The sequence below is a fragment of the Aegilops tauschii genome, chromosome 5 (genome assembly GCF_002575655.3).
Source record: "Aegilops tauschii subsp. strangulata cultivar AL8/78 chromosome 5, Aet v6.0, whole genome shotgun sequence".
Classification (NCBI taxonomy): Eukaryota; Viridiplantae; Streptophyta; class Magnoliopsida; order Poales; family Poaceae; genus Aegilops; species Aegilops tauschii.
Window position 1 is genome coordinate 464,826,636 of NC_053039.3, and position 24,994 is coordinate 464,851,629.

The 24,994-nt window shown below is 41.8% G+C and overlaps 2 protein-coding genes across 3 annotated transcripts; both read left to right on the forward strand.

Moving 5' to 3' along the window:
• Window positions 1-2,196: 2,196 nt before the first annotated feature.
• LOC109740990 (uncharacterized) lies at window positions 2,197-7,236 on the forward strand. Its single transcript, XM_020300062.4, has 4 exons — window positions 2,197-2,910; window positions 3,207-3,359; window positions 4,376-4,581; window positions 6,669-7,236. The coding sequence occupies exons 1-4, from the start codon at window positions 2,542-2,544 to the stop codon at window positions 6,874-6,876; spliced, it is 936 nt and encodes a 311-aa protein (XP_020155651.1). The 5' UTR covers window positions 2,197-2,541; the 3' UTR covers window positions 6,877-7,236.
• A 635-nt stretch (window positions 7,237-7,871) lies between these two features.
• On the forward strand, window positions 7,872-24,342 carry LOC109741004 (nuclear pore complex protein GP210). Of its 2 annotated transcripts, none has more exons than XM_020300083.4 (36): window positions 7,872-8,194; window positions 8,872-9,137; window positions 9,588-9,757; window positions 9,865-10,081; window positions 10,510-10,856; window positions 11,707-11,886; window positions 12,037-12,175; window positions 12,262-12,410; window positions 13,775-13,886; window positions 13,973-14,571; window positions 14,663-14,786; window positions 14,920-15,200; window positions 15,422-15,538; window positions 15,623-15,685; window positions 15,776-15,967; window positions 16,273-16,332; window positions 16,426-16,494; window positions 17,100-17,225; window positions 17,302-17,421; window positions 17,676-17,795; window positions 17,997-18,152; window positions 18,223-18,285; window positions 18,350-18,477; window positions 18,810-19,218; window positions 19,860-19,962; window positions 20,035-20,165; window positions 20,509-20,580; window positions 20,990-21,071; window positions 21,440-21,547; window positions 21,849-21,990; window positions 22,568-22,651; window positions 22,740-22,950; window positions 23,028-23,082; window positions 23,162-23,256; window positions 23,337-23,397; window positions 23,695-24,342. In XM_020300083.4, exons 1-36 carry the CDS (start codon window positions 8,001-8,003, stop codon window positions 24,045-24,047), a joined length of 5,898 nt encoding a protein of 1,965 aa, XP_020155672.1. In that variant the 5' UTR covers window positions 7,872-8,000; the 3' UTR covers window positions 24,048-24,342. The 2 variants fall into 2 exon arrangements, with proteins under 2 accessions (XP_020155672.1, XP_020155673.1); XM_020300084.4 differs by having other exon boundaries at window positions 20,990-21,038.
• The last annotated feature ends 652 nt before the right edge of the window (window positions 24,343-24,994 follow it).

Genomic DNA, 24,994 nt, shown 5'->3' on the forward strand with positions numbered 1-24,994 from the left:
ATTCGAATATTTTTTAAGTAAAAAAGATTCAGATATTTTTTAAAATTTCGAACGCAAAACATTTTTAAAAAACTTGAGTGTTTTATGAAAAGCAACCACTTTTCAAATTCGTGAACAAATTTACCATAATAAATTTTGAAAATTCAAATAAACTTTTGTGACATGCACATTTTTTAGAACTCCCAAACAAAATTTGAAAACTTAAACGTTTTTGAAAATTTGCAAATAATTTTGACCGGGAACAACTTTTAAACTCCTGATTTTTATGAAAACACAAACATTTTTAAAATTAGAGCACACGACATTTTTAAAATTGAATTTTTTTAAGCGGAACCATTTTTTTAATATCCCAAACATTTCTCTAAAAAGTTAACAAAAATGGAACAAAAACATTTTGAACAAATTTTTTTAACCATGAATATTTTTTAAAACATACGAATACATCCTCTGAACAAATTTTGAATACGCATTGAACATTATGTAATATACATTGAACAATTTTTGAATACACATTGAACATTTGTGTAATATACACTTAACAAATTTCAAAAACACTGTGATTATATATTCATTGAACAATTTTAATAAATGCTGAACAGTTTTGTAATGGATGATGAACTTTTGTAAAGAACCATGAACATTTCCTTAATATACCGATGAACATTTTTGTAACATGCAATGAACTTTCTATATTATGATAAAAATGAAACAATAGAAATAAAGAATATAAAATTATAGGAAAAGAAATATAAACAGAAACAGAAAAAAGAAAAGAAAGAGAAAAAGGAAAAGAAAAAGAAAAGAAACAAAAAACAGAAGAAACAGAGAGGCAGCAGCGAAACAAGTCTGGGCCGGCCCAAACGGGGCTGTTGCGAGGCGAAGCTTCGGCGAAGCCACGCCGTCTTGACGCACATGAGCGTCACACAGGGACCCCACAAAAAAAACGAGCGTCACACAGGGATTGCTGTTGCATCGATCAAACAACACCAGCGCCACACCGTGAGCTTATCTTTTGTTTTTTAACCCAAAAAAATGAAGCGGGCCGGCCCAACCGGGTGCAGGGTTAGCGCCTCTGCGAAATGCCACCAATCCCGGCCATCTAAACGACCCGAAGGTTCGATTTAGACCGGGATTGCATGGTTCAGGGTGCAATCGACCGGGATTTTGACTTGAGGGTTCATTTCGCCGAACCTCTACGAGTTCAGGGTTTAAAATGGACTTTTTCCCCTGAAAAATGTCTTGTGAACAATGCAGTAAAAGTTGCTATATATACTTTGAAGGTTGTTTTAAATTCTGTTTCAATTAAAATAACCAAAAATCTTGATTTATTTTTCATTTTCGAAAGAACAAAAACTTGTTTCTTTTTTCTATTAAAACCATGACATTTTTTGTCTTCCAAAACATGGCATTTTTATTTCACATGGTATTTTTATTATTAAGAGCATGCCAGTTTGATATTTAATAACATCACATTTTTTTAATAAATGGATAGTAGTTTTATTATTAAGAACATGCCATTTTAATAATTAATAACATGAAATTTTATTACCCCTCCAAAAAATATGCCATTTTATTAATAAGAGGATGGTCGTCTTATTATTAAGAGCATGGAATTTTAATAGTTAATAAGATGCCATTTTTATTGTTAAGAGGATGGCATTCTTATTATTAAGAACATGCCATTTTTATTATTAAGAGGATGTCATTTTTATTTTTTATGGCATGGCAATTTTGTTTTGTTTTGACCATGGCAATTCCTGTGTTTTTTATATTTTCTAAAAAATATAGAATCTAATTTGGGCTTATTGAGATAAAATATTTTTTATCTAGAGGATGGCAATTTTTAAATTTTAGCATGTCAATTTTTTTTTCTAGATCACACGACCTTCTTTTCTTTTGATCATACTCGTTGTAAATTTATAAATTAGATAAAGGATAGTTTTATAAAGTAGCATGACATTTTTCATAATTCAGACTATGGCAATTAGAGTCCTTTTTTTGTTGATGGCATTTTTCAAAATATAAATGTTAACTGGCACGCACCAAAATGTTAATTGGACCCTAATTGCCATTTTTTCAATATTTTATATCTTCATATCAAAGAAAAACATATTTTCCGTTCTTCACCCCTCGCCTTCGATGACCATTTTACACCACCGAGTATTGAAAACCCATAACAAATGGTTTTGAACAGTCACAAGAAATAGCCCAAATTCTCCGGAGCAACTGGGCAAGAGGATGGAGAGAAACCCATTGGAATTATCAGAGAAAACCAAAAAAGCACAATTTTTCTTCAGTCGTAGTGTTGTAGAAGGAGTACTATTCGCCTGTTTTCCGTGCTCTTCTGGTGAGAAACATGGTGGGCGATGGCTACACACCTTTCGAATTAGCCAGCGCCACCCATCCTTTCTTCCTCCTCGAGAAATATCAGCGCCCGGGCCCACTGTCATCCGCAGCAGTTCCGTGCGAGGGCTATTTAACTGACGTGTAGAAAAAGCGAGCAAGAAATTTACATTCTTCTCCTCCCCCCCTCCTCCGGCGATGGCCGCCGGTCTCCTACTCGGCGACGCCGCCGCGGCACCGCGGGCCCGCATAGCCGTCTGCCGGCCGCGCCTGCACCTCTGTGGCTGGGCCCCGAGGCCCCACCACGGCTGCCGCCTCTCCCGCGGCCGGGGGCGCGCGCCGGCCAGGTTCGCCGCGTCCGCGTCGGGCGGCGGGCGGAGCGGATGGGACGAGCCGTCGGAGGAGGAGAAGCGGCGGGAGAGAGAGGCGGAGATGGCGCGGCGGCTCAAGGAGGCGGAGGAGATGGACGAGCTGGAGCGCACCGCCGAGGAGCTGCAGAGCCGCGCCGCCCCCGACGACGAGTCCGAGGAGGAGAAGCGCGAGCGCGTCCGCCGCGAGCTTCAGAAGGTCCCCAACCCCTCTACCTCACAGCCACAACTTCATACTACCATACCACCGCCGCGTTGTTGATTGCAGATTGCTACTGCGCAGCACATGTACACAGCCACACTGACATAGTGACGCTGCAGAACCAAATTAGCAAGAAGAGGGGAGATTAGAATTAGATTGAACCAAGCTACACACCACTAGCTAGTTTACTGCTTACAATTTGTTATCAACCCATTTGCACCTACATTGTTCTGGAATTGGATACTTGCAGAACATGGGGAAGGAGGCTGATCATAGTGGGGGTGTGTTTGCAGGTGGCCAAGGAGCAGGCCGAGAGGAGGGCGACGGGGAAGCAGATGTTCGATCTGGGGCAAAGGGCGTATGGGAAAGGGATGTATGGCCGCTCCATCGAGTTCTTGGAGGCTGCACTCACTATCATACGCCCCTCCTCGCTCCTCGGCGGTGAGGTAGTATCTATATTGGACATGTCATAACATTGCTATGAGATCCATGCGTATGGGATTACCTGTAGTCTGCTCACTGGTATGCCGAGGGACTGTGCATATAAGCCCGTGCTAGAAAGAATATTGATGCTAGTGCCAAGTGACTCACTACTTATTAGCTATGCCGGTGTCCTGTGTCACCTATGTTATAGTAGTACATAGTGGAGTGACATCAGATGTATGTGGCGTCAGTCAGCCTTAGCTGAATCCTGCTAAATGGTCGTTTAAGTGAGTTAATGAAGGATGAAACCAACACCACATATGCAGAACAAGAAGGATAGCCAGAGCCAGGGAGAACCAAAATATTTCTTCCAGAGCACTCGCCCAGAGGTTCATGGCTCCCTCATTGATTCTTAGAAATTTTGACAAGCCACTACATATAGCTATCCCTTATATGAATCCTTCAAAACCATGGACAAAAGTCTGCATGATCTGATTGCTAACTTTTCCATACTGGTATTTACAAGAGTAAAGTGATGGGAGTAAACATTTAAATCGATGAGAATGACTAAATTAAGACTGATCATAGAAGTTATTTACTTGGTGGGAGACTGGGAACTAGAAAGCTTCACACAATTGGAATTATGTTTAGTTCCTTTTTTGTTTTGTGGGCATGGATGCTGAAAGCAAATGCTCCTGGTGCTCGGTATAGTTTACAGGCAGTTCGAATGCACTGCAGGTAAGAATGCAATAAATGGACTTAGTGGCAGTTGGCACATGTCATTGTTAGCTTGTTGTCACAACCTTAGCTGCATCTCAACCTACGAGAAAGACTGGCATTTTGCATTGAGAATTGAAATTGTTCTTCATGTGCATATATTAGATCAAGCTAGCATCATCCTGTATGATCAACATATGAGCAGCCTGTGTCACCCGGTCCAGTTCACTGATTTCAATGAACCTTGATCATGGCTGTAAACTATGATGAAAGATCCTGTATAGGTGCCTTAGTGACATCTACTGCCTGCCCTCACTTCCAGATTCAAATTTGGCTTGCAATGGCATATGATGCCAATAGGCGGCACAAGGAATCCATAGCATTGTACAAAGAATTGGAGAATACACATCCAATGATTAGCATCAGGAGACAAGCAGCTGAATTCCGGTACATTGCTGAGGCGCCCAAGTTGAAGATCTCCAACGATGAGGTGGTCACGATACCGCAAATTGGATCTAGCTGGGACTGGTTAGTTATCTTTCTGACACCGTACTATTTGTTCTCTCACCATCTCTGTGCCTGACAGCTACTTTGGTTTCTCTCTGCATGTGAGCGTTGTTTGAGTTAAGTGGCACCTTCAAGCAAAACGTTAAATAAATAAAATGGACTTTTCTTGGCTGTCAACATATCTGCTTTAGCGGCTAGTATATGAAGTATTAAACGCTGCTGAACTGTACTTATTTTATGCTGTAAACTGGTTGTTTGTTGCTATGCTACCGCATATGACATTGTGTAACTAAATAGTTTTTTGGTTGCAAGTATAGCATTTTTTTAAATTCTTCTTTCCACAACAAGATAATTTTGGCTACTGAGCATAAGCAAATGACTGTTGATTTTGATTGACCTCATTTTCTAGCTAATTATACATCCTGGATTTAGTTTCCTTTTCTACTCTTGGTTTGAACACTTTAACTGAAGTCAGAACTATGACATACAACACCATGTGAGTAGGCAACATCGTCTGCACTCTGCAAGAGATTTTCCATGTTCATATACTGCTAGTTTTTTTTTTAGAAAAGGAGGATGACTCCCGGCCTCTGCATCTGGGCGATGCATACGGCCACTTTATTAATTATTCTCACAAGACCTTACAAAGTAATACAACAGTAAGACTAAAGCTGCCGTCTAAGCAACTCTATCCAGTTGATGAAGGGGCGCAGATAGCCTGGGCCTAATACCAAACAGACATCGCAGCCAAACCTAACATCTAAGACCTGAGGTCCCATCCAGGACGCCTGCCGGGCATGGGTCTCACCGGTCCGGCGTGCACTCAGAGGCCGCCGCCACCAACTGCCACCGCTCCATCTTCAGAATTGTACTGATGCATCAACCTTGCTCGGTCCAGCTATCGTCGACGCCACCACGGCGCCCAACGGCACCTCCTCCCTGCGCGCAAACAGCTGAGCACGTCGCGGTCGCCACTGATACCCCTCAGCACCATGCTGCCAAGTACCACCAGCCGACACAGCTTGAAGTCTTTGGAAGATCTGTCGTGCGTAGCACCTGCCGACCAGGCATGACAAAGCGTAGCACCTGTCGGTCAGGCATGACTTGACATCTCCACCGAAGCTCCGTGCAAGATGAAGCCGCTCCACCTCCAGCCTCACTGAACGGGACGGGAGCACCCCAGGAAGACACGGCGAAGAGTTGGGCACCACAAACACCACGAGAGCCGTACCAGCCGACCGCCATGGCGAAGCGACACCACTAAAGAGAGAACCGCCGCCATCAGGAACGCCAAGAGCGCGCTGCAGCTGTCCCACCTCCCCGCGGACCCAAAGCGGCGCCTTCAAGAAGGTGACGGAGCCGGGCACCGCCGCCGCCCAACCAAAGTTGTGGGTTTTCACCCGGGTGCAGGGGGAGGACGAGGGGGAGGGAGCTGGATCTCGAAGCCGCCTTCAAGAAGGAAACATCGCCTGGAGCGCCGCCGGCGTCGTGGCCGCCGCAGCCGGCCAAGAAATTACTCCGATCCAGAGCTCCCAACCCCACATCCGCGCAGTCCGCCACCGGATCCGGACGGACTGACGAGGAGGAAGCAGCAGCACGGGGGCGCCGTCTTCAGATCTGGCGAAGGAGAGCAGCAGGGGATCCCTCCACGCGACGCCCGCATCCACCGCCAACTCGCCGCCCGCGCGGCCGAGTAGACGCAGCCCTCAACTCCGGCGAGCGCCGCCCGCCGCCAGGACGACGCCGCCCTCACCAGAAGAGGCCGCCGCCTCAAACCCTAGGCCCGAGCCCGAGCGGCGTCGCGGCCGAGGGCCTCGCCGCCACCCTCATCGGCGGCCGCGCGGGGGACCCAGCGCCCGTCTCCGGCGGCGGCGAGGATAGATCGAGAAGGGGAGGAGGCGGAGGGGGAGGTTGGTCGCCCCCGAGTCGCCCTCGAGAGGGCGACGCGAGGGAACGGGGAGGGAACAAAAAGTCTACCCTCATATACTGCTAGTTACAGCTTATATAGAAAATATCACACTCTTGCATTTCATGCAAGGGAAACTATCTGTCAATTCGTTCTTCTGGATTAAACATTCTAACTTGCCGCGTGTTGCTGCATTAATCAGGTACGCTGGGACATGGAGTGACAAGATCCCAGAGCAAGAGGACAAGAAAAGAAAGATGGTGGCCGCCGCGAGCCAACCGGAGCCTTCGACGAACGTCTTCGGCAACCTATTCCTCCTGCGGCCGCCGGGCGAGTGGAAGAAGAGCGCCTGGGCGATCGTCACCCTGTGGGCTGTGCTGATCGGGACAGCATTCTATCTGCAGAGATGAACTCCTGCAAGTCCTGAAGAGACCACTGACACTCTCATCCTCCATGGTCGCGCGCGCGGATAACAGGGAGATTGCAGCAAGGGATGTCCTGAGCCTGCATCGGCACCGCCGAGGGCGAAGGCGAATTGCATTTGTTATTTTAGGTGTGCTATCCAGGGAAGCTATACATTTCCTTCAGAAAAAACAAAGACAAGAGGAAAGCTATACATATTCCCCTGTGTACTGGCATAGCCCAGATAATATTATTTCCCCACTGAATGTAAATACCAACTAGAGATGTAATGTAACAAAAATGCTTATTGGTCCTGTATGCGTTTAGAAAACTCGGCTGTGAATATAATGTGAAGGAAACGTTCTTCTGTGCTTGTGGTAAGAGATAATTGAGTTCAATGTCACTAAAAAAAAGCATAGAGATAGCAGATATAAATAAAAAATAATAATCTATTGTGACACAGTGAAGCCTACGGCCACTTGTATGCCACCAGCTCTTCGATTTTCGCGATGGAGCTGAGCTATAATTTGTTTCCTCACTCTCGATAACAAAGTTATCCCTGGGGTATTTCATGAAGATGCTGGATTTTTTTGTTTAGCCATATGATTTTCTATGTAAATGCTCCTCAGTCCTCATGCTTAATGGGGTGAAACATTCCACTTTTTTGGTGTAGAATGCTCCTCATGCTTAATCTGAACCAAACCATGCATGTCTTGTAACAGGTCCTGTATTTTCTTTCTTGTGAGGACGAAGGATGGAAGGCGGCTGCTGTGCCCGTTGACTGTTCTACCTGTTCTCTCTGAAAAATGGAAATAGAAAAAGGAGAAGGTAAAATAAAAGAGAGAGAGAGAGAGAGAAGAAGCCCACTTTGGGCAGTAGGCCTGGCCCTGGAATGGAATGGTCCGGCCCAGGACGACGACGAGGCGACCGAGACGACACGACCCACCACCTCCGGGACCAGCGGCCGCAGAACCCACCACCCCCCTCCTCTCACTTTCGTTCCCCTCCGCTGCCTTCGCTTCGGTTTGCTCTCCCTCCCAACCTTGAACCCCCACTTCTCCCCTCTCTCTTCTCTAGGGTTTAGCGGCCGAGCTCGCTTACTTGCTACTCCGGCAGCGGCTTCGGGCGGGCTATGGCCGCGCGGCCGGCCGTCGCGGCGGCGGCGGCGGTGGCGCTGGTGGTGGCCGCCTCCGCGCTGCTGTGCGCCTCGGCGGCGGCGGCAGCGGCGGGCGGGCCCCACTTGGCGGACCTCAGCGTGCTCCTGCCCCCGCGCATGACCAGGCCCGTCGAGTACCGACTCGTCGGCGGGGGCGGCTGCTTCACCTGGTACGCGCGCGCGCGCTCACACGCTTCGGTTACTTCTTCTCCTCGCTCTTGTCCGTGGGGCGGCGCGCCCTCGCCGCTGCCTCTCTTACGCGGCGCGAATCCGTGGCGCTGTGTGGTTACTGGCCGTGCCGCGGCCTGCGATTAGGGTGGTTCATGTTGCGTGATTTGTTTAGTGCGCTCGGTTGCATGTTGGGGGGTGTATGGATGCCGGTCCTGGTGGTGATGCAGTAGCAGCAGCATTGCTCGGTTTAGCTTGAGGTTTGAAGCTCTAGTATGCTTCGAGTGAATGGTTTCGTTAGTCTCTTAATCGACAAGTTAACTGGACTATTTTGCTATATTTCCGTCGCACACCTTTGATTTATTTAGTGACTGCAGACTGGGAAAAATGCCATGTGTACCTTAATTCCCAATTTAGTAGCTGTCTTCTGTCATACACCATTGATCCATCGAAGTTGCTCAAATTTGAGGTGGTCTACACCGTTTGATGCTCCTGTATCTTGTGCACTTGAATCTGGATTACGCATCAATGTGGTCGTTTGCTACTTGTTTTTAGATTCTGTAGCCAGTTGTAGAATGATACTTCATGATTTGAGACTGTTTTTGGACCATGCTCCAATCCCTTAGATGGACATTGGGGTAGTGTTTCAGTGTACATTTTGATGAGGTTAAAACTACAGGTCACTGGATCATCATGATATTATATCAGTTAAGCCAGAGTACAACGACAGCAGCAGATGCTCAACGAGCGCTCGTTTGGCATCAATCGCCCCTTACAGCGGCCGCAAGGAGACCTCTGTCTATGCCACTGATATTATTAGTGGAATCACAATACACTGCAAAGTTTTCGTCGACAAAATCTCTCGGATCAGGATTTTCCATCATTCTGTTAAAATCGACCTGGATGAAATCGCCACATTGCGTGTTCATGCCTTTGATGATGAAGGTTATTCTTCGTATACTCTTTCCATACTTTAACAGAACAATAGTCATGTGTCCTGATTATGCCTCACTGAAAGTACTTTATAAACTGTGATACTGCTATTGCTGTTTTGCATTAGCCTTGCACGTTGCTGGATCATTCCAAATTCCAAATATTCATGAAGTCTGTTCCATGCGATTAATAAGCACCATTGTATATTATAGTATATGAGTTTTTGGTTATTTAGTTTTGGTAAGCACAACCTAGAATTCTTTAGACTGATGAGGCCCCTCTGTGGTTGAGTTTCTCCTGACACTGGTTCTTGACTGTTACTGCTTCTTTTCCTTGGTCTAAAAACATGCTAGTGGAATAATTAATTGCATAGTTCCATTAGCCATTTTCTCCATCCGGTTACTTTTTATAATAGTATTTCAATGCTGGGTTGTATGGCTTAATTTTTTCATTTTGATTCAGAAAACGTGTTCTCGACATTGGTGGGATTGCAGTTTATGTGGCAGCTTACCCCGACGACGCTTGATAACAGTAACCATCATCTTGCTCATATTCCACTGAAAGAAACACATTTAAGTGACTGCAGTGGTTTTTGTGTTGAGATGAATGCGCGGTTTGAGCTTGAAGATAGGGTATGATAATATATTTACACACTATCTTGTTTTCACTTTAGCTCTAGCAAACATTCAGTTTCATATAAAAATATATGTTCTGAATTCTGTTGTAATACTTCTGGCAGGATCTTGGTTCTGATTTCTTTGTCGTGAAGGGTGTTGGGATTGGCCAAGAGGTCGTTAGTGCTCAGTTATTTGAACCACAGTTTGAGCATGTGAGTGACACGATCACTTTAACTGTCGCTGAAGCTATGTCGCTAGAGCCCCCATCACCCGTCCTTGTAACTCTTGGTGTCTCGGTGAATTTCAAACTCAAGATTTTTCGACAAAAGATTGCCCAAGGTACTCTCTAAATGTTGATTTCGTTGCCACAAGACATCTAATTATCTATTGAAGCATACCAACCAGTTTGATTTTATTCAGAAAGTGGAGTGTGGTGTCATGTCATATATTAACTGTACCTTAACCAATTTCAGTTTAATCAGAAAGTAAACTGTGGTGCCATGTCATATGAAAGCACATCAGAAGAGGACCACACTTAAAAGTTACACTACCATGGCAGATAAACGATTTACGTACAACAGAATGTTTATTCAATGGAAAACAAAGAAACTGGTTTAGATGCTTGCACTGAAATCCCCATTTTTAAATGCTGCACTTTGGTTTAGTGGCATGCTCCTTTATTATAATTTTAAGAAAATTTCTGCTAAAACTTTTTTTTATTGAATATCTGCTAATGAAAGCTAACAGGTCTTCTCCCTTTTTGTTAGTGGTTAATCTACCATCACAATACCATCTTTGGCATGTGAAGAACTCTTCGGTGGCCCAAGTGGATAGTTCCTTGGGTGTTGTACATACTTTGAGTCTGGGATTTACTGATGTCGTTGTTGAAGACACTAGAGTTTCTGGCCACCAACAAGTATCATCTCTACGTGTTGTTATTCCACGGACACTCTTCCTCTATCTAGTTCCTGTCATGGATGATTCTGGTCATTTTCATGGGATAACAAGTATTCCATCCTCAGAAGTGTGGTACGTTTTTCCTGGTCAAAAGTACATGGTTCTTGCGAAAGCTTTCGCAGAGGGATTTGATGCTAGAGAGATATTTATTACAGAGGTACTATTCATCTGATCTTATGCATTTTATTACTTGGTCTCTTTGTTGGTTACTTACTATTGGACACACGATTAATGCACAGACAATCATTAGATCTAAATAAAAGGTCTTGCGTAATACTTGCAATGTTTAGTTTACTATGGCCAAAATATTTAGCAAAAAAATATAACATTGACCAACAGGCACTAGCACCTGTTGGCAGGCCTTGAACACCTGTGGGCACCAGCACCTCTATTTAACCAAGTGAGCTTGGTTCTGCAAAGCTGTATTTACATGATTCTGTTCTATGAAGTAATTGGGTGACCGGCCATGCACAGAAATTAACATGAACCAAAATTCAAAATTATGCGTGAAGTACTCTGTTTTACTTATTAATATGAATATGAATTTATCAGTACATCAGCAAGCCACAAGTGCCAGCCTCTGAATTCTAGATGTATTTTCCATAATAAGTTCACTCCTGTGCTTCGTGCAGATAAATGCAGTCATGCATGCTTGTGTCAGCAGAACTGAATATTCACATCAAATATTTTGCATGCATGTGCATGCTTCTATCCGCCCTTGTACATGAAGTTAGCAAACAATCTTCAGTATTCATGCCTGTAAATCCTGTTCATCTCATCTTTATACATGTACTCATGCATTCTTTAGTACACGCTTCTGCGCAATGTTATGCATAATAGATGAATGTATGGAGAAGGAACACCACGTCCTTTATGTTGAGAAAATGAACCTGAACAGCTATAGTGATTTTACCATTTGAGCACTTTGGTTATGGATTCGTTGTTCTGGCCATATACTACATGGAATCTTATTTTGTTCATTTAATACCCTTGTTTTTTGTTGGCAGGAAAACAATCTTAGATTGGAGAGCAGCACAGTGGAACTTTGGAACTTATCGCAGGTTCCAGATAACTCTTTAGGTTCCTATGAAGTGCAAACTTCTAGATTGCTATTCCCCATTTCTCAGGGAGAAGGATATTTAGTTGCTGCCTTAACCTACCAAGCAGAGGCATCTGGATCAGCAAAGGTACATTTCATGCATATTCATGTTATTTCTAGCTTTCTTCTTGGGGTGGATCTAACTTGTATTGTATGCAAAGAACATTAAATTGGTGTTGGCAGTTCATAATTAAGCAACAAAGGTTTCTTATTGCTGGATTGACACATTCCATTCTAGGTTCTCAAGCTGCTGCAAAAAGTTAATGTATGCAGTAAAGTGAAGGCAACCTGGGATGAGGGAACGGATAACTCCAATATTATTTATCTACCCTGGGTTCCTGGAGTTTATCAGGAAGTCGAACTGATGGCAGTTGGAGGTATGTTTGTCGTGATATCTTCAGTCTTAACCCACTTTTGGTTTGTAAATGGATTTGACTGGTATTCTTTTTGTACTCAACTGAAGGTTGTGGTAAGACGCCGGAGGACTACAAGTTATTTTCGTCTGATGAAAGTGTTGTTTCTGTGTCTGATTCCCGTACTGTGCGTGCTAAAAAGCCTGGTCAAGCTGTCATCAAAGTAGTTTCTACCTTTGATTTCCTGAATTTTGATGAGGTATGTGAATATATAATCTCCTTCGTATATTGTTATTCTGATCTCTCCTAAACTACCGGTTTTTACTCTTATCTACTTTGAACATGTAAAGGTCACTCGCTAGGAAATCTAATTATTTCATTCTGCACTAGTACTAAGCTTGGGATCTGCGAGATCTATATTTTGTGTTGAAGTATTGTACTTTGAACTTAAGAAAGACTGCTTTGCCTACTTTGAACTTTCTATATAGATCTGCGAGATCTATATAACACACCTGCTTGTGTGTGCCTTTTTTTGATTGAAATGCCATCTTAGTAGCAAAAATACATTAAAATAATGACTTATTAATAGAATGGGAATTGTTGTCCTGTTGCTTCTGTGCAAACAAACACCTGTAGCCAGCAAAAGCCATAAACTAAAATCTTACTGCTGTGTATAGTTACTGTAAAAACATTATGTAGAGAATGTGTATTGTTCCTGCTGTTTAATAATACTTTAGTAGTCAAATAATATATGCATTGTTTCTCTTCCACTATTTTCTCTTCTAGACTTTTCCTTTTGTGTAGAAAAAATCTTCAAATTAGAGGGCACACCTAATAAGGGCTCCTTTGGTTCAAAGGAAAAATGGAGGAAAAACGTAGGAATAGGAAATATTCCTATGGTGATACTATTCATGCCTTTGGTTCGAAGGAATGGGATAAAGGAAATAGTTAAGGAAATTTCCCTCTGATCTCAGTTTCAAAGGAAAAACGTAGGAGGTCCTTCTCAAATACCTAATGCACGAAGAACGAGACTAAGATCCTTAGTGGCATAATAACATTCTAACTATATATTTTCATGTGGTTTGACTTTGATTTGACCGTGTTTATTAGGATTCCCGTGTTTTTCCAATTTCTATGAACCAAACACCAAAGTTGATAGAATTCCTTTGTTTACCAGTCCTCTGCTTTGCACATGCATTCCTATCATATTCTGTGTTTTTCCTATTCCTGCGTTTTTAGAATCCAGCGAACCAAATTATTTAGTAGTCTATGCATCTTCTTAAAGATGCAAAAACGTACTAACCGGCTGCCTGATGTATCTTTTCCATCTAATACCTATTTGCACTAGCTCATGCACAAGCACACCACGCTCGCATATGCTATTTGTGTATGCAACTATGCATGCAGTCATGTGGTCCAATCACTTAATAGGCATGTCCTCTGGTCTGTACTTTTAACTGTGTTGTAACTTGATTGCGTAGGGTCTGTTTCTTTCTTTTCTTTTATGAGTGAACTTTCTTCTGTACGGCCTTAGTACTCCACCTACATGTTTTCATTCATCTTTCATTTAAGCAAGTTGCCAAGTCAGTTTTTTCAGCTCATTATGTTTGCTTCATAACGCAGATCATTATTGAAGTATCCTCTCCTTCAGCACTGGCTATATTGCCAATCTTTCCTGTGGAGGTGGCTGTTGGAACACAACTTCATGCTGCTGTGGCATTTAAAACATCTAATGGTGATTAACATGATATAGGCTGGCTATTTTGTGATCTGAAACACTGTTATTTATTTCTAATAGCTGCATAATGTTTCTCTTTGCAGGACACCCATACTCGAGATGTGATTATTTTAGTGCTTTTATAAGGTGGAGTCTACTATCTGAGAATCAAACTTTTGAAGTTGTTGATGCATCCGAGGCTTTGACTGTTGAGGCCTTAAAGCATCATAGTGGTTCTTCGGCACAATATGGCAATCCTTGTGCCTGGATATCTCTAAATGCATCTGCTGCTGGTCGAGCCACAATAGTTGCGACGTTTTCCTCCGAGTCTGATTCCTATTTTGAGACTTTTAATGAGCCTATTTTTCTGAAGGCCACATCAAAAGTATCTGCATATTATCCTCTTCTGGTACTCCAAGCAGGAAATGGAAACCAGTTTGGTGGTTACTGGGTTGACTTATCTAGATTACAGAGTGGAATTCAGAATATGGGTAACAACTCTCCCATGGAGCTGTACTTGGTTCCTGGATCAACCATGGATGTGTTTCTCTTTGGAGGGCCTGAACAGTGGGACAAAGTGGTTGATTTTGTCGAAACTGTTGATGTTGTTGGCGCACTAGAAAATTATATCATTGGCTCTACTGCTGTGCAAAAAATATCTAGTGGACTATACCGAGTTTCTTGCCAAAGCAAAGGGATCTTTGTAAGCACTTTCAATACTGCTATCAGTTGATTCAATTCTAATGCATTGCTTCCTTGCTGAATACATTCAATTTATCATTTTTTTTCTGTAGAAACTGTTGTTTTCGCGCGGAAACATGATTGGGAAGGATCATCCTGTGCCTGCTGTTGCCAAATCAGAGCTATCGATTGTTTGTGACTTGCCATCAGCAGTAACATTGATTGCAAATGAAAATGGTATGATCATGCTCTTTTTCATTGATAATCCAGTATGATTCATAAATTACTTTATGCCTTTGATAAGTACCTTTTACAGTCTCATTCTGTAAAGCTTAGATGTGGCACTTATCCATTTTTGACACTTCGACAGAAAACCGGCTTGATATTTTGGAAGCGGCAAGTAAAGCTGACCGTAGCCCCAATAGGCTGCAAGTATCTCCTGTTGTAATCTCAAATGGAAGAAGCATCCGTCTAGCTGCTGCTGGTGTACATCAAAATGGAAGATTTTTTGCCAACTCGTCCTCTCTTTGCTTGAGATGGGAAGTCACTGAATGTGAGGGACTTGCTTACTTGGATCAAGATGAAGATGCTGAAATGTTAGAACAGTCATCTTGGGAGAGGTTTCTTGTCCTACAGAATTCGACGGGAATGGTTAGTATGGCTTGCAGTCCACACCAACTGCTCTGAATGTTGAGTTTAACATCAAGTAGATACTTGTCCTTAGCACTCATATTTTGTTGATGAATCCACTTCTATATATGAGCAATGGTACAGTAGTTTGCAGAATGTTGAGGATCTAATTAAGAATAGTATGTCCTGTGGTTTAAAGTTCTGATGCATAATTTAACCTTTTTCAATATTTGAACTTCCAGTGCACTGCCCGTGCTACAGTCATTGGCTTTTCTTCTAGAATTGCTAGCAAAACCCGTGAAGAACACATGTTTCTTCCAAGCGAACATGACAATCTCACAGATGCTATTCAGTTGCAGGTAAATCATACTAGATTTCTTTTGGGGTTGATTATTTCCTTGATTTTGCTAACATGTTTATCTACTCATTTTTGGTTTACCCAGATTGTTTCTTCGTTAAGAGTCACTCCAGCGTATGTCTTGTTAGTTTCCCATCGTGAAGCACAGGTATGTAATGGCAATTCTAAATTCTCTGCATCATAGAATAATTTATCATTTTTCTTCTTCTATTTGTGCTCTGATGTATTTGTGCTACAGGAAACCTTAGCTGTCAGTGGTGGCACATGCTTTCTAGATGCCTCTACCAATGACACACATGTGGTCCAAATAGTTCAACATCCAGGGAAGGCCCTATGTTCCCAGTTGATTCTTGGTGCTAGAGGCTTAGGCAGTGCTGTCGTGACAATTCAGGACATTGGCCTTTCTCCTAGAGTATCGACTAGTTCTCTGGTATATTCCGTTGCCACTGTGCCCCTGATTTTCTCAGTATTTCGTTTTGCTTATGAGTTATGAGTTATATCAACCAAGTGTATTTTATTGCTTGCCATGTTTGACCTGTTATGCCTATCGCACTCCCATTTAGCCATTTAGCATATTTCTTGAGATGATAAAACTTGTAGTATACACCTGCCATCATTAATGGCCACGCTAACTCTCGTCAAATTATTTCGCAGCAATACAGGCGTATTAATCTTCGTTTCTGCCCACTATTTGTCAAAATGACAACAACTTGCATGTTGTATATGCTATTGCAGGTTAGAGTTGCAAATGTTGACTGGATTCAGATATTGTCAGAAGAGCACATCAGCATTATGGTACAGTGATATGCTTTCATTGTTGCAAATTTATTTTCTCCAGATGCTAAACCTTTGGGGTTTATTTCCATTGACACATTGCTTTGTTTCTAGGAAGGAACCACAAAAGATTTTCAAATTTCAGCTGGGACCCAAGATGGACAAGTCTTCAGAGGTTCTCAGGTCTGCTAGTGCCACTATGCACAATTTCCCCCCATTGATTGTATTTGTTGGTGTTACTCTCGTTGCACTGGCAAGCTTCTGTTCAATCAACTATACCAGATCTAATATCTTCAAATCTCAAGTAGTTTTTTCGGTCCAATCCATGTTTTTATAATCCTTCTCTCTTTCCAAAACTTTGTAGCATCTCAACTGAATGCATTTTTCTGCTCCCTGTTGGCCCTCTATGCGTTTGATTGTTACAGAAATATGCTGCTATCATCTGGGAGTAATACCACCTCCTCGTTTCACCTTAATAAAGCCAAATGTACACTGTTGCTGTTTCTAGGACTGGTCAATGTGGTCTGGATTCAAATATCACTTAACTGTGCATTCATTTTCAATGCCCAGCATTCATGAAAATCGGTCAGTACAAGCTGTATATGTATAAGTTATTAAGTTCATCACAGAGTACAGTGCTGCACAGTATAGGGACACAAAATATGTGAATCTCAGAGTAAGAACTAATGCTGGATCTAGGGTTGCTAGGTACCCTCTGGGGGTAGAAAATGATCTCTTGGTATTTATTACTGTCACCTCTTTCCATTTACCAATTTCTTTCTTTGCAGTACAAGTACATGGGAATTGAGGTACATCTTGGTGATGAAATTCTGGATCATGTTAATCCAAGCGAGTCGCTGGATGGACCAAAATTTTCAGTTAAAGCTGCAAAAACTGGGACAACATCTCTTTATGTAAGTTGACAATCAATATATTGTTGGTTTGAGATGCTTATTGTCTGGCAGCCCTCATGATGTCTCCAATCTTCAGGTTAGTACTAAGCAACGCTCTGGGCAAAGAGTTTTGAGTCAGGTTATAAATGTGGAAGTGTACAAACCACTGCGTATACATCCTGAGTACATCTACCTCACACCGGGTGCCTCTTTTGTGGTAATCATTACCTTGACCCCTAAAATTAATGTCGCCTATATGTGGTTATTGCATTTCCTCAAGACTTTAATGTTCTTGGGGAGGCATTGCATCCCCCCTTGAAAAACTGAGAATCAAACTGTTCCATGTTCCCTGTGCAAGTTTTGTTTTCAATACAGGCCGTATACTGCTAGCATTTCTAGTTGTCATCACTACCATTTGGTTGTATTTATGTAAAGAACAAATGGCTTCTGAGTACTTCTTCTTTCCTCTAGCTCTCTGTTAAAGGTGGTCCGAAGATTGGAGTTTCCATTGAGTACACAAGTCTGAACGTGGGAACGTTGGAAGTTCAAAGTGCTACTGGAAAGCTGTCTGCAAAGACTGTAGGAAACTCTGTAAGTCATAGCCTGAGTCATCTTTTAGTGCATTACATGCATGTGCCTTTATTTTGTCATTGCAAAAACTTACATTATAATATTTTGGTCATACATATTTAGCACCTTGCTTTTGAAGTATCTATTCTATTTGAAGCTTGAAGCATGCAATTTTCATTAAGTTCTGGGTTTATATTAGTTACTGACCTAGTGCACCATTAGACTGTACGTGCAGCTGTTTTGGCAAATGGTGGCACCGTCATTTGTGAAGCTTTTGGAAGAGTTGAAGTGGGTATCCCAGTGGCTATGGCATTGAGTACTCAAAGTGACCGTCTTTGTATTGGCTGTAGCATGCCAATCTACCCTTCCGTGCCTAAGGTATGTTTAGTCCCTGTTTGTTTTCACACAAATGTTTTTACTTTTATCTTACGCCACATATGCTGCCCAGGGGGATCCATTTTCCTTCTATGAAACTTGTCAAAGTTACACTTGGATGATAGCAGATCAGAAGGTCAGAATACTCTCTACTCTGTATTCCCATTGTATCCATGCACTAACAAACTATTGTACCTTAGGTTGTGACATTCCAATCGGCTAGATCTTGGCAAAACGGACTTGATCAAGGTCTTTATTCAGAAGGAAAAACCTATCCATGGTTATCCAATGGAAGTAGCAATGCTTTTATCAATCATGTGATTGGAAGGTACTGATTGGATAATAATATACCTTGGTCCCTGGACTGCTTATGTGGAGTGCGTTGAATGCTCTAACCTTCCTAAACCTGATGGACTTCTTTTGGTTCTGTGGCTTTATATCATATCAAAGGAAATTAGTCATCCTTCTAGAAAAAAGATATCATGCCAATTTTCAAAGTTGTAGATTGTCAACAACTCTTTTAAAACATATTGTACAAGTGTTTCTATTTACGCTTCATTTTTATAATTCAAATGTCTTGATTGGAACACATAAAAGAATGCTCTCACATATTATATCGAATAACAGATGAGCCCTAATGTCTGGTTTTTGTTGTTACAGATCTGCAGGGAAAACCAAGATATCCATTTCAGTTACTTGTGATTTCTCGCTACATGGCAGTTCTGGATCTGTATCTTATGATGCCTCCAAGACAATCCTGGTCGTACCAGATCCTCCCCTTGCACGTGGACTTCCTATAACATGGCTATTACCACCCTTTTATACCACCAGAGACCTTTTACCTAGATCCGTTAATTCATTTGGAGAACAAGACTCAAATGGCCTGGATACTACTATTGGATATTCTCTGTTAAGGAGCAGTGGTAGAAGTGATCCTGCTATGCAGAATGCTAACGCTATTGATGGAAGTAAAATTAGGACTGGAGAAAGCAATGCAATTGATTGTATTCAGGCAAAAGATCACTCAACTGGCAGAACAGAAATAGCATCATGCCTACGAGTTGCTGAGGTCAGAAAGACTTGTATTGGTTTGTTTAGTCTTTAAGTTATGTACGACTAGATATTCCTACCAAGATGTCTATTTTGGAATTATTGCTGTTTTCATTATTCGTTTGAACCATCACTTATTCGATACCTTCCTTGGTACGATTGAAGCCATAGATGCCACCTCTTATGATTGAGAAACAGGAAATTCCTACTTGCCCTGTTATGAGATTAGGGGCTAGTTTGTCAATTCATATTGCTGTGTTGTGCTTCCCTCATCCATGGATTAGTCTATCTGGACATGTCAAAACAAAAGAGCTTCCTGAAAGCTAGTGCAATGCCGAAGGAAACCCATAGCTAGATCACACCCAAGGAGTTCTCCTTTATATCACTTCGTTCCTAAATATAAGTCCTTTTAGAGATTTCAATATGAACTACATATGGAGCAAAATGAGTTAATCTACACTCTAAAATATGTCTATATACATCCGTATGTAGTCCATGTTGGAATCTCTAAAAAGACTTATATTTAGGAACGGAGGGAGTAGTTTGTAACTATTATTATGTGCTAGGTGTTCTAACTACTGCTGATACCATGTGATTAACAATTGCCCTTTTCTACATCTCTATGCATTATTCGTGCTGATGCTGTGATCTATTGTTCAGGTTGCACAAGTACGGGTAGCTGCTGCAGAATCATCAATCCAGACAGCCTATCTTTCTGTAAATGATAAAGTTGAACTGGATGTAAAATATGCTGATGAATTAGGTAACACATTTACCAGTATTGAATGCTTAATCAATTCTTTGACTCATTTCTAATCTTCCTGCCTTTCACCAGGTTATACCTTTAGTGAAGCACTTGGAGTAGCACCTGTGAAGATTGAGACAAACTATCCTGATGTTTTGTCAATTGTCATGCCCAGAGATGTCAATGGTACATATGGCGCACATCAACGTTTTGTGCTACAGGTATGCGTTGCTTCCCGAAACCCAAGCTTTAACTTTTTCTTATATTTTGTGTGCGTGCGCGTGTGTGGGTGTGGGTGTGTTGTGTGTGTGCAAGGGGGTTAAGGATTTCCTGTAGACACAAGGCAACACATCCAGATTGAAGTTTTAGGTTGGGAATACCACTTTTACATCTTACCCTTCAACATCACAAAAGAGGAAGAAAAAACCTGCACAATCTATAAGGGTTTATTACTTGGAAGCTTGGTTCTGCTAATAGTCAGTTGTGACAAGCATATGAGTTGGTTGATCATATTTCTCATTAGTCTTCTGTGCAAACTGCTACATATTTTGTTCTTTTTTGAAGGCGAGAAGCCATGGGACAGCTCTTGTAAGGTTGCACATAAACCATCCTTCCAGAAAATCAGATTTCATAATGGTATGATTCTTTTTGCCATTCTAGAATCTGTTCTTCCTATGTTTGATATGTTACGGATGCACAGCTATTTAAACTTGTACAAAAGGTGGGTTATTCTGCTATAACTTACAAGGCATAATTATGTAGGACCGTTTACTTGTATCTCCCAAGCTCTTAAAATAGTGCGTTTCAGGATAAGTGCCCTTTGAGGAATCAAGAGAATTAATGCAAATATGCAATATCTGCCCTTACTTTAATGCATTTGTGTGCATGGTGGGGTGAAACAGATGGAGTAATTGGCAGTGCCATTGAACTGGCAAAACAAATACTCCTACTAAACAAAGATGCAGTTTTTGATGGTTTCTTTTGATCGGATGTACGTATTGAAGTGCTGACATGTACTGACTAACACTTGTTTTTTAACTCTCAGGTATCTGTTGGTGCGCGAATGTATCCTAGAGATGTGGTGATTCATTCTGGTCAACACCTGAACTTTACTATTATCGGGGACCGTATGTTCACTGAAGCCATTTTCTTACTAGTAGTTGTTGCGATTATCTTTTAATATTGTATCAGATATTATCTCTGGTCACATCATTTCGGTGTGCTTAACCTTATTTGTGCACTTTGCCTGTTGCATTCCAAGTTAGCACCATGCAGTGATTGCATTCTAGTTAGCACTATGCAGTGATCTTTTGAATACTTTATAAATGCACAGAAGTTGGTAGTTAATACATGATTCATAAAGCAAAAGGCGTTGCTAGAGAAAGGGAGCAAAATATGTTTAGTTTAATATCCTGCACGAAGTAGACAGTTGGTGCAATGTCCTGAGTTTGTCAATTTTTCTTGTTTTCATAACCATGGCCTATTGTTGTTGTAGGCATGGATGCGCATGGACCTGGCCAGTGGTTAAGTACCAATGAAAAAGTTATGCATGTTAATCAAATAACTGGTGAAGCACATGCACGTGGTGAAGGTATAGCAGAAGGTATGGAAGTAAAAACCTATATTTGCTTAGTACTCCCTCGGTTCCATAATGTAGTGCATATATATTTTTCGAAAAAGTCAAACCTCACAAACATTAGATTCATCATAAGATGTAGTTTCATATTTTATATATTTGATATTGTAGATATAAATAGTTTTATCTATAAATTTGGTCAAAGTTTGCAAATTCAAAAAATCTATATGCACTACATTATGGAATGGAGGGAGTAGAATGAATTGTTGAACTTCGACACAGTTCATTCCTAGTGCTTTGGGTTTTGATAAGCTCTTTCCTTGTACAGTGATTTTTAAAGGCCCAAATCTGAAGTTGCGAACAACTGTCAATGTGCTCAAGGTGAACCAGATAGTTGTTGATGCTCCTGCGGAGATTCTGACGAATGTTGCTGCCCCACCTGATGGGTACAAGTTCTCTGTGAAATTAAGGTCTGTAGTGCTCATATCATCATACTCCTTCCACACGTGTTGATTAATATGTAATCAAATTCAAAGTCACTACTGGGTAGATTGTCCTGGTGTTTATACTTGCATCGTAAATTAGATATGATCTTATGTGAGAATAACATAACAATAGGTTATCATAGGTTTGTGGTGCAGCATAAGCATATCAAACTGACATTCTGTATTCCAGAATTTTAATGTTACAAAAATGGGCCCTGATGTCATCGCTGCTTTTGATACTGCCTGCTAATATGATCTGAGACTAAAGGTTTCAGACATAATATGTATAAAATAGGCAGCATAAGATATGCATTAGGTCATACTCAGCAAATATAATTATCGCTACATAAGAGTGAGAGGGCAGAGAAGCATATAGTTGTAATGAAAACTAGGCCAGTACTCCTGTGTTATATAATAGTCTTTATAAACAATATAATCACTGTTAGTACCTCCAGTCTAAAAGGAATGCAGTAAACTAATTTTTTTGCTGTTTACATTTTGATACTCTTGGATTTACTTGTGGTCCATGGAGATTAACCTTTTATTCCCTTGTTGAAAGTAGTGATTCAGCCGGGCATAGCACAGAGTCCTCTGTGAATCAGATAAATGCCCCATTTGACTGCAAGGTCGAACCTTCTTTTGTTGGGTAAGTTTCCCATAATGGCCATTCGACCACCTGTGCCTCGTTATTCTGTTCAGGGATACATGGAAGTCTCAGTGTTTTCTCTCCTTAGGTTTGTTGAGCCATGGAGTGACCGTGCTGTGAAGAAATCATACTGTGTATTTCATCCGTACTCGCCTGCACAGCTGTTGCCTGTTAAGTCGAACCCAAAAGACGGCATTTTACACATTTCAGTTCGTGCAAATCTAAAAGAAGATTCAATGGTGACCGGATCTGCACATGCACTGTTTGTCAAAGGGTTTTACATTAAAGAACCTGGAATGGTAGCCGCCCTCTCCCAACCTCTCACACAAGCTCGTCTGTTTATTCCAACTGACTCTTAGTTGTCTATCTCATGCAGTTAAACTTGACTCCAAGCTGCAACCATAGCGTCATCATTATTGGCGGGAACACTGGTATTACATAGCCTATTATTTCTGCAAACTTTCATTTGGCTGTGTTTGTTTCTAAAGCTCGAGTTGTATTCCTCCCCAGATGTTGAGTTATTTTGGAGTGCTAAAGATTTAATGTCGGTCAGTCTTGTTGACACAAATGAGAACATTGGTGGTCCTAGTCAAATTGTTTACCGGGTGAGCCACAGATGACAAATCATCATTTTTGTATCAATGCTTAATGCTGTAAACAAATTCTGATTGCCACCCTTTTCCAGGTTGAAGCACTCAAAAGGCAACCTTTTGCTGACAAGGTCACTATAATTCTTCCAGCCACTGGTATGCCATTCTATCTTCTTCGCATCTTCTTGGCCATATCCTTGTAACAAGCTGACTGGCTATCTGGAAATAGCATCTCGTGGTCTGATGAGCATCATTCCTGACCTAAAAAAAACATCGTTCTGATTCTTGAACCTTGTCGATTGGTAAAACTTATTTCCATACCAAGTCCACCTAATATTTGGATGAAAAACTCCCCCTAATAGTATATTTTTATGATTTGAGTTGAGTTTTCGCTGACCAACAGGAATCGCTCCGTGATGATTAACTCGATTAAATTGTTTTCCCTTTGTGCAGGCCAGACTGAAGAATTAGAAGTTAATTATGTTACAGGAGACAGAACAGAGTCATCGTCGTCGTCAGGCTTAACCACATTTGGTCTTATCCTCACATGCATCATCGTGCCAGCAGGTACACTCTGGGTCATCATGAAGCTGCTGGAGAAACCGGCCCGACAGGCACCACCACGGCACGCGCCGGCACCAGCAGCGGGGCCTGCCACTGCGCCTGACCCTGCCTCCCCGGCTATCGGCGAGTTCTCTCCTCGCACGCCCCAGCCTTTCATGGAGTACGTGAGGAAGACTGTCGACGACACGCCTTACTACAAGCGTGACGCGAGGAGGCGATTCAACCCTCAAAATACGTACTGAGCGCATGTAAACTGGGCAGTAGAGTCGCTTCTGCTGTGTTTCCCCCCTAGTGTATGATTTAGACGGGTAGCCCTGTAATCCCTGTACTGTAAAATCCGTGTATTGTCGATACTACGCTGTCAATTTTCAAGTCGTGGCGGCATCTGTACGAGCAATGGTTGGTTCTGTTTTTGCTGAGAGCTATAGAGCTAGAGAGATCATTCAGCCGATGGCAGTTCCTCTTTGTAATAGTTTTGTAATTGTAAGAGCCTGGGAGCTCTGTATGTAAATGGAGTGTCTCTTCCACCTCTCCTAAGCACCACCCAGCCCTGTTTTATCTTACTCCCTCCGTCCGGAAATACTTGTCATCAAGATGAATAAAAGGAGATGTATCTAGATGTATTTTAGTTTTAGATACACCCCTTTTTATCCATTTTCATGACAAGTATTTCCGGATGGAGGAGTACTATGAAACCTGCTTAATTTGGTCGAGAAGCCATTAATGTGTTAGCGCACACCAGGACATTTTTATCTTTCTTGCATGCTGTGTGTTAGATATGTATATACTTGTCCTATCGCTGTATAAACCCACCTTGAAAAACACATTTCTAAATGCCAGAAAATTTTGAAAAAAAGGTGCATGTGTACATCTTCATATTCTATGTGCGGGCACAAAGTTTCACGGAAAACAACTTTTTCTTTGGCTTGTGCAAAAATGACAAAAATATTATTGTGGAATGCTATTTAGAACCACTGAAATTTGTCTTTTTCATGGAGGCAAACTAAAAAACTTTATGCCATGCACACATTTTGCGAAGATGTATGTGTGGAATTTTGTTTTGGATTTTTTTAACATTTTAAAACACGTTTAAAATGCATTTTTTAAAATGGGTTCATATATTCCCGGGTTCAGGACGTCCTCACTCGTGACAAAGCATGCTATTTTTCAACAACAATCGTGGAGTATA

Excerpts from the sequence above, each read along its gene's own strand:
- LOC109740990 (XM_020300062.4), top strand. The coding sequence starts at position 2,542 with ATGGCCGCCGGTCTCCTACTCGGCGACGCCGCCGCGGCACCGCGGGCC. Across the intron at positions 2,911-3,206 it reads TCCGCCGCGAGCTTCAGAAG|GTGGCCAAGGAGCAGGCCGA; the intron begins GTCCCCAACCCC and ends GTGTGTTTGCAG. Across the intron at positions 3,360-4,375 it reads CCTCGCTCCTCGGCGGTGAG|ATTCAAATTTGGCTTGCAAT; the intron begins GTAGTATCTATA and ends CCTCACTTCCAG.
- LOC109741004 (XM_020300083.4), top strand. The coding sequence starts at position 8,001 with ATGGCCGCGCGGCCGGCCGTCGCGGCGGCGGCGGCGGTGGCGCTGGTG. Across the intron at positions 18,286-18,349 it reads GGATGATAGCAGATCAGAAG|GTTGTGACATTCCAATCGGC; the intron begins GTCAGAATACTC and ends ATTGTACCTTAG. Across the intron at positions 21,991-22,567 it reads AAGTTCTCTGTGAAATTAAG|TGATTCAGCCGGGCATAGCA; the intron begins GTCTGTAGTGCT and ends TGTTGAAAGTAG.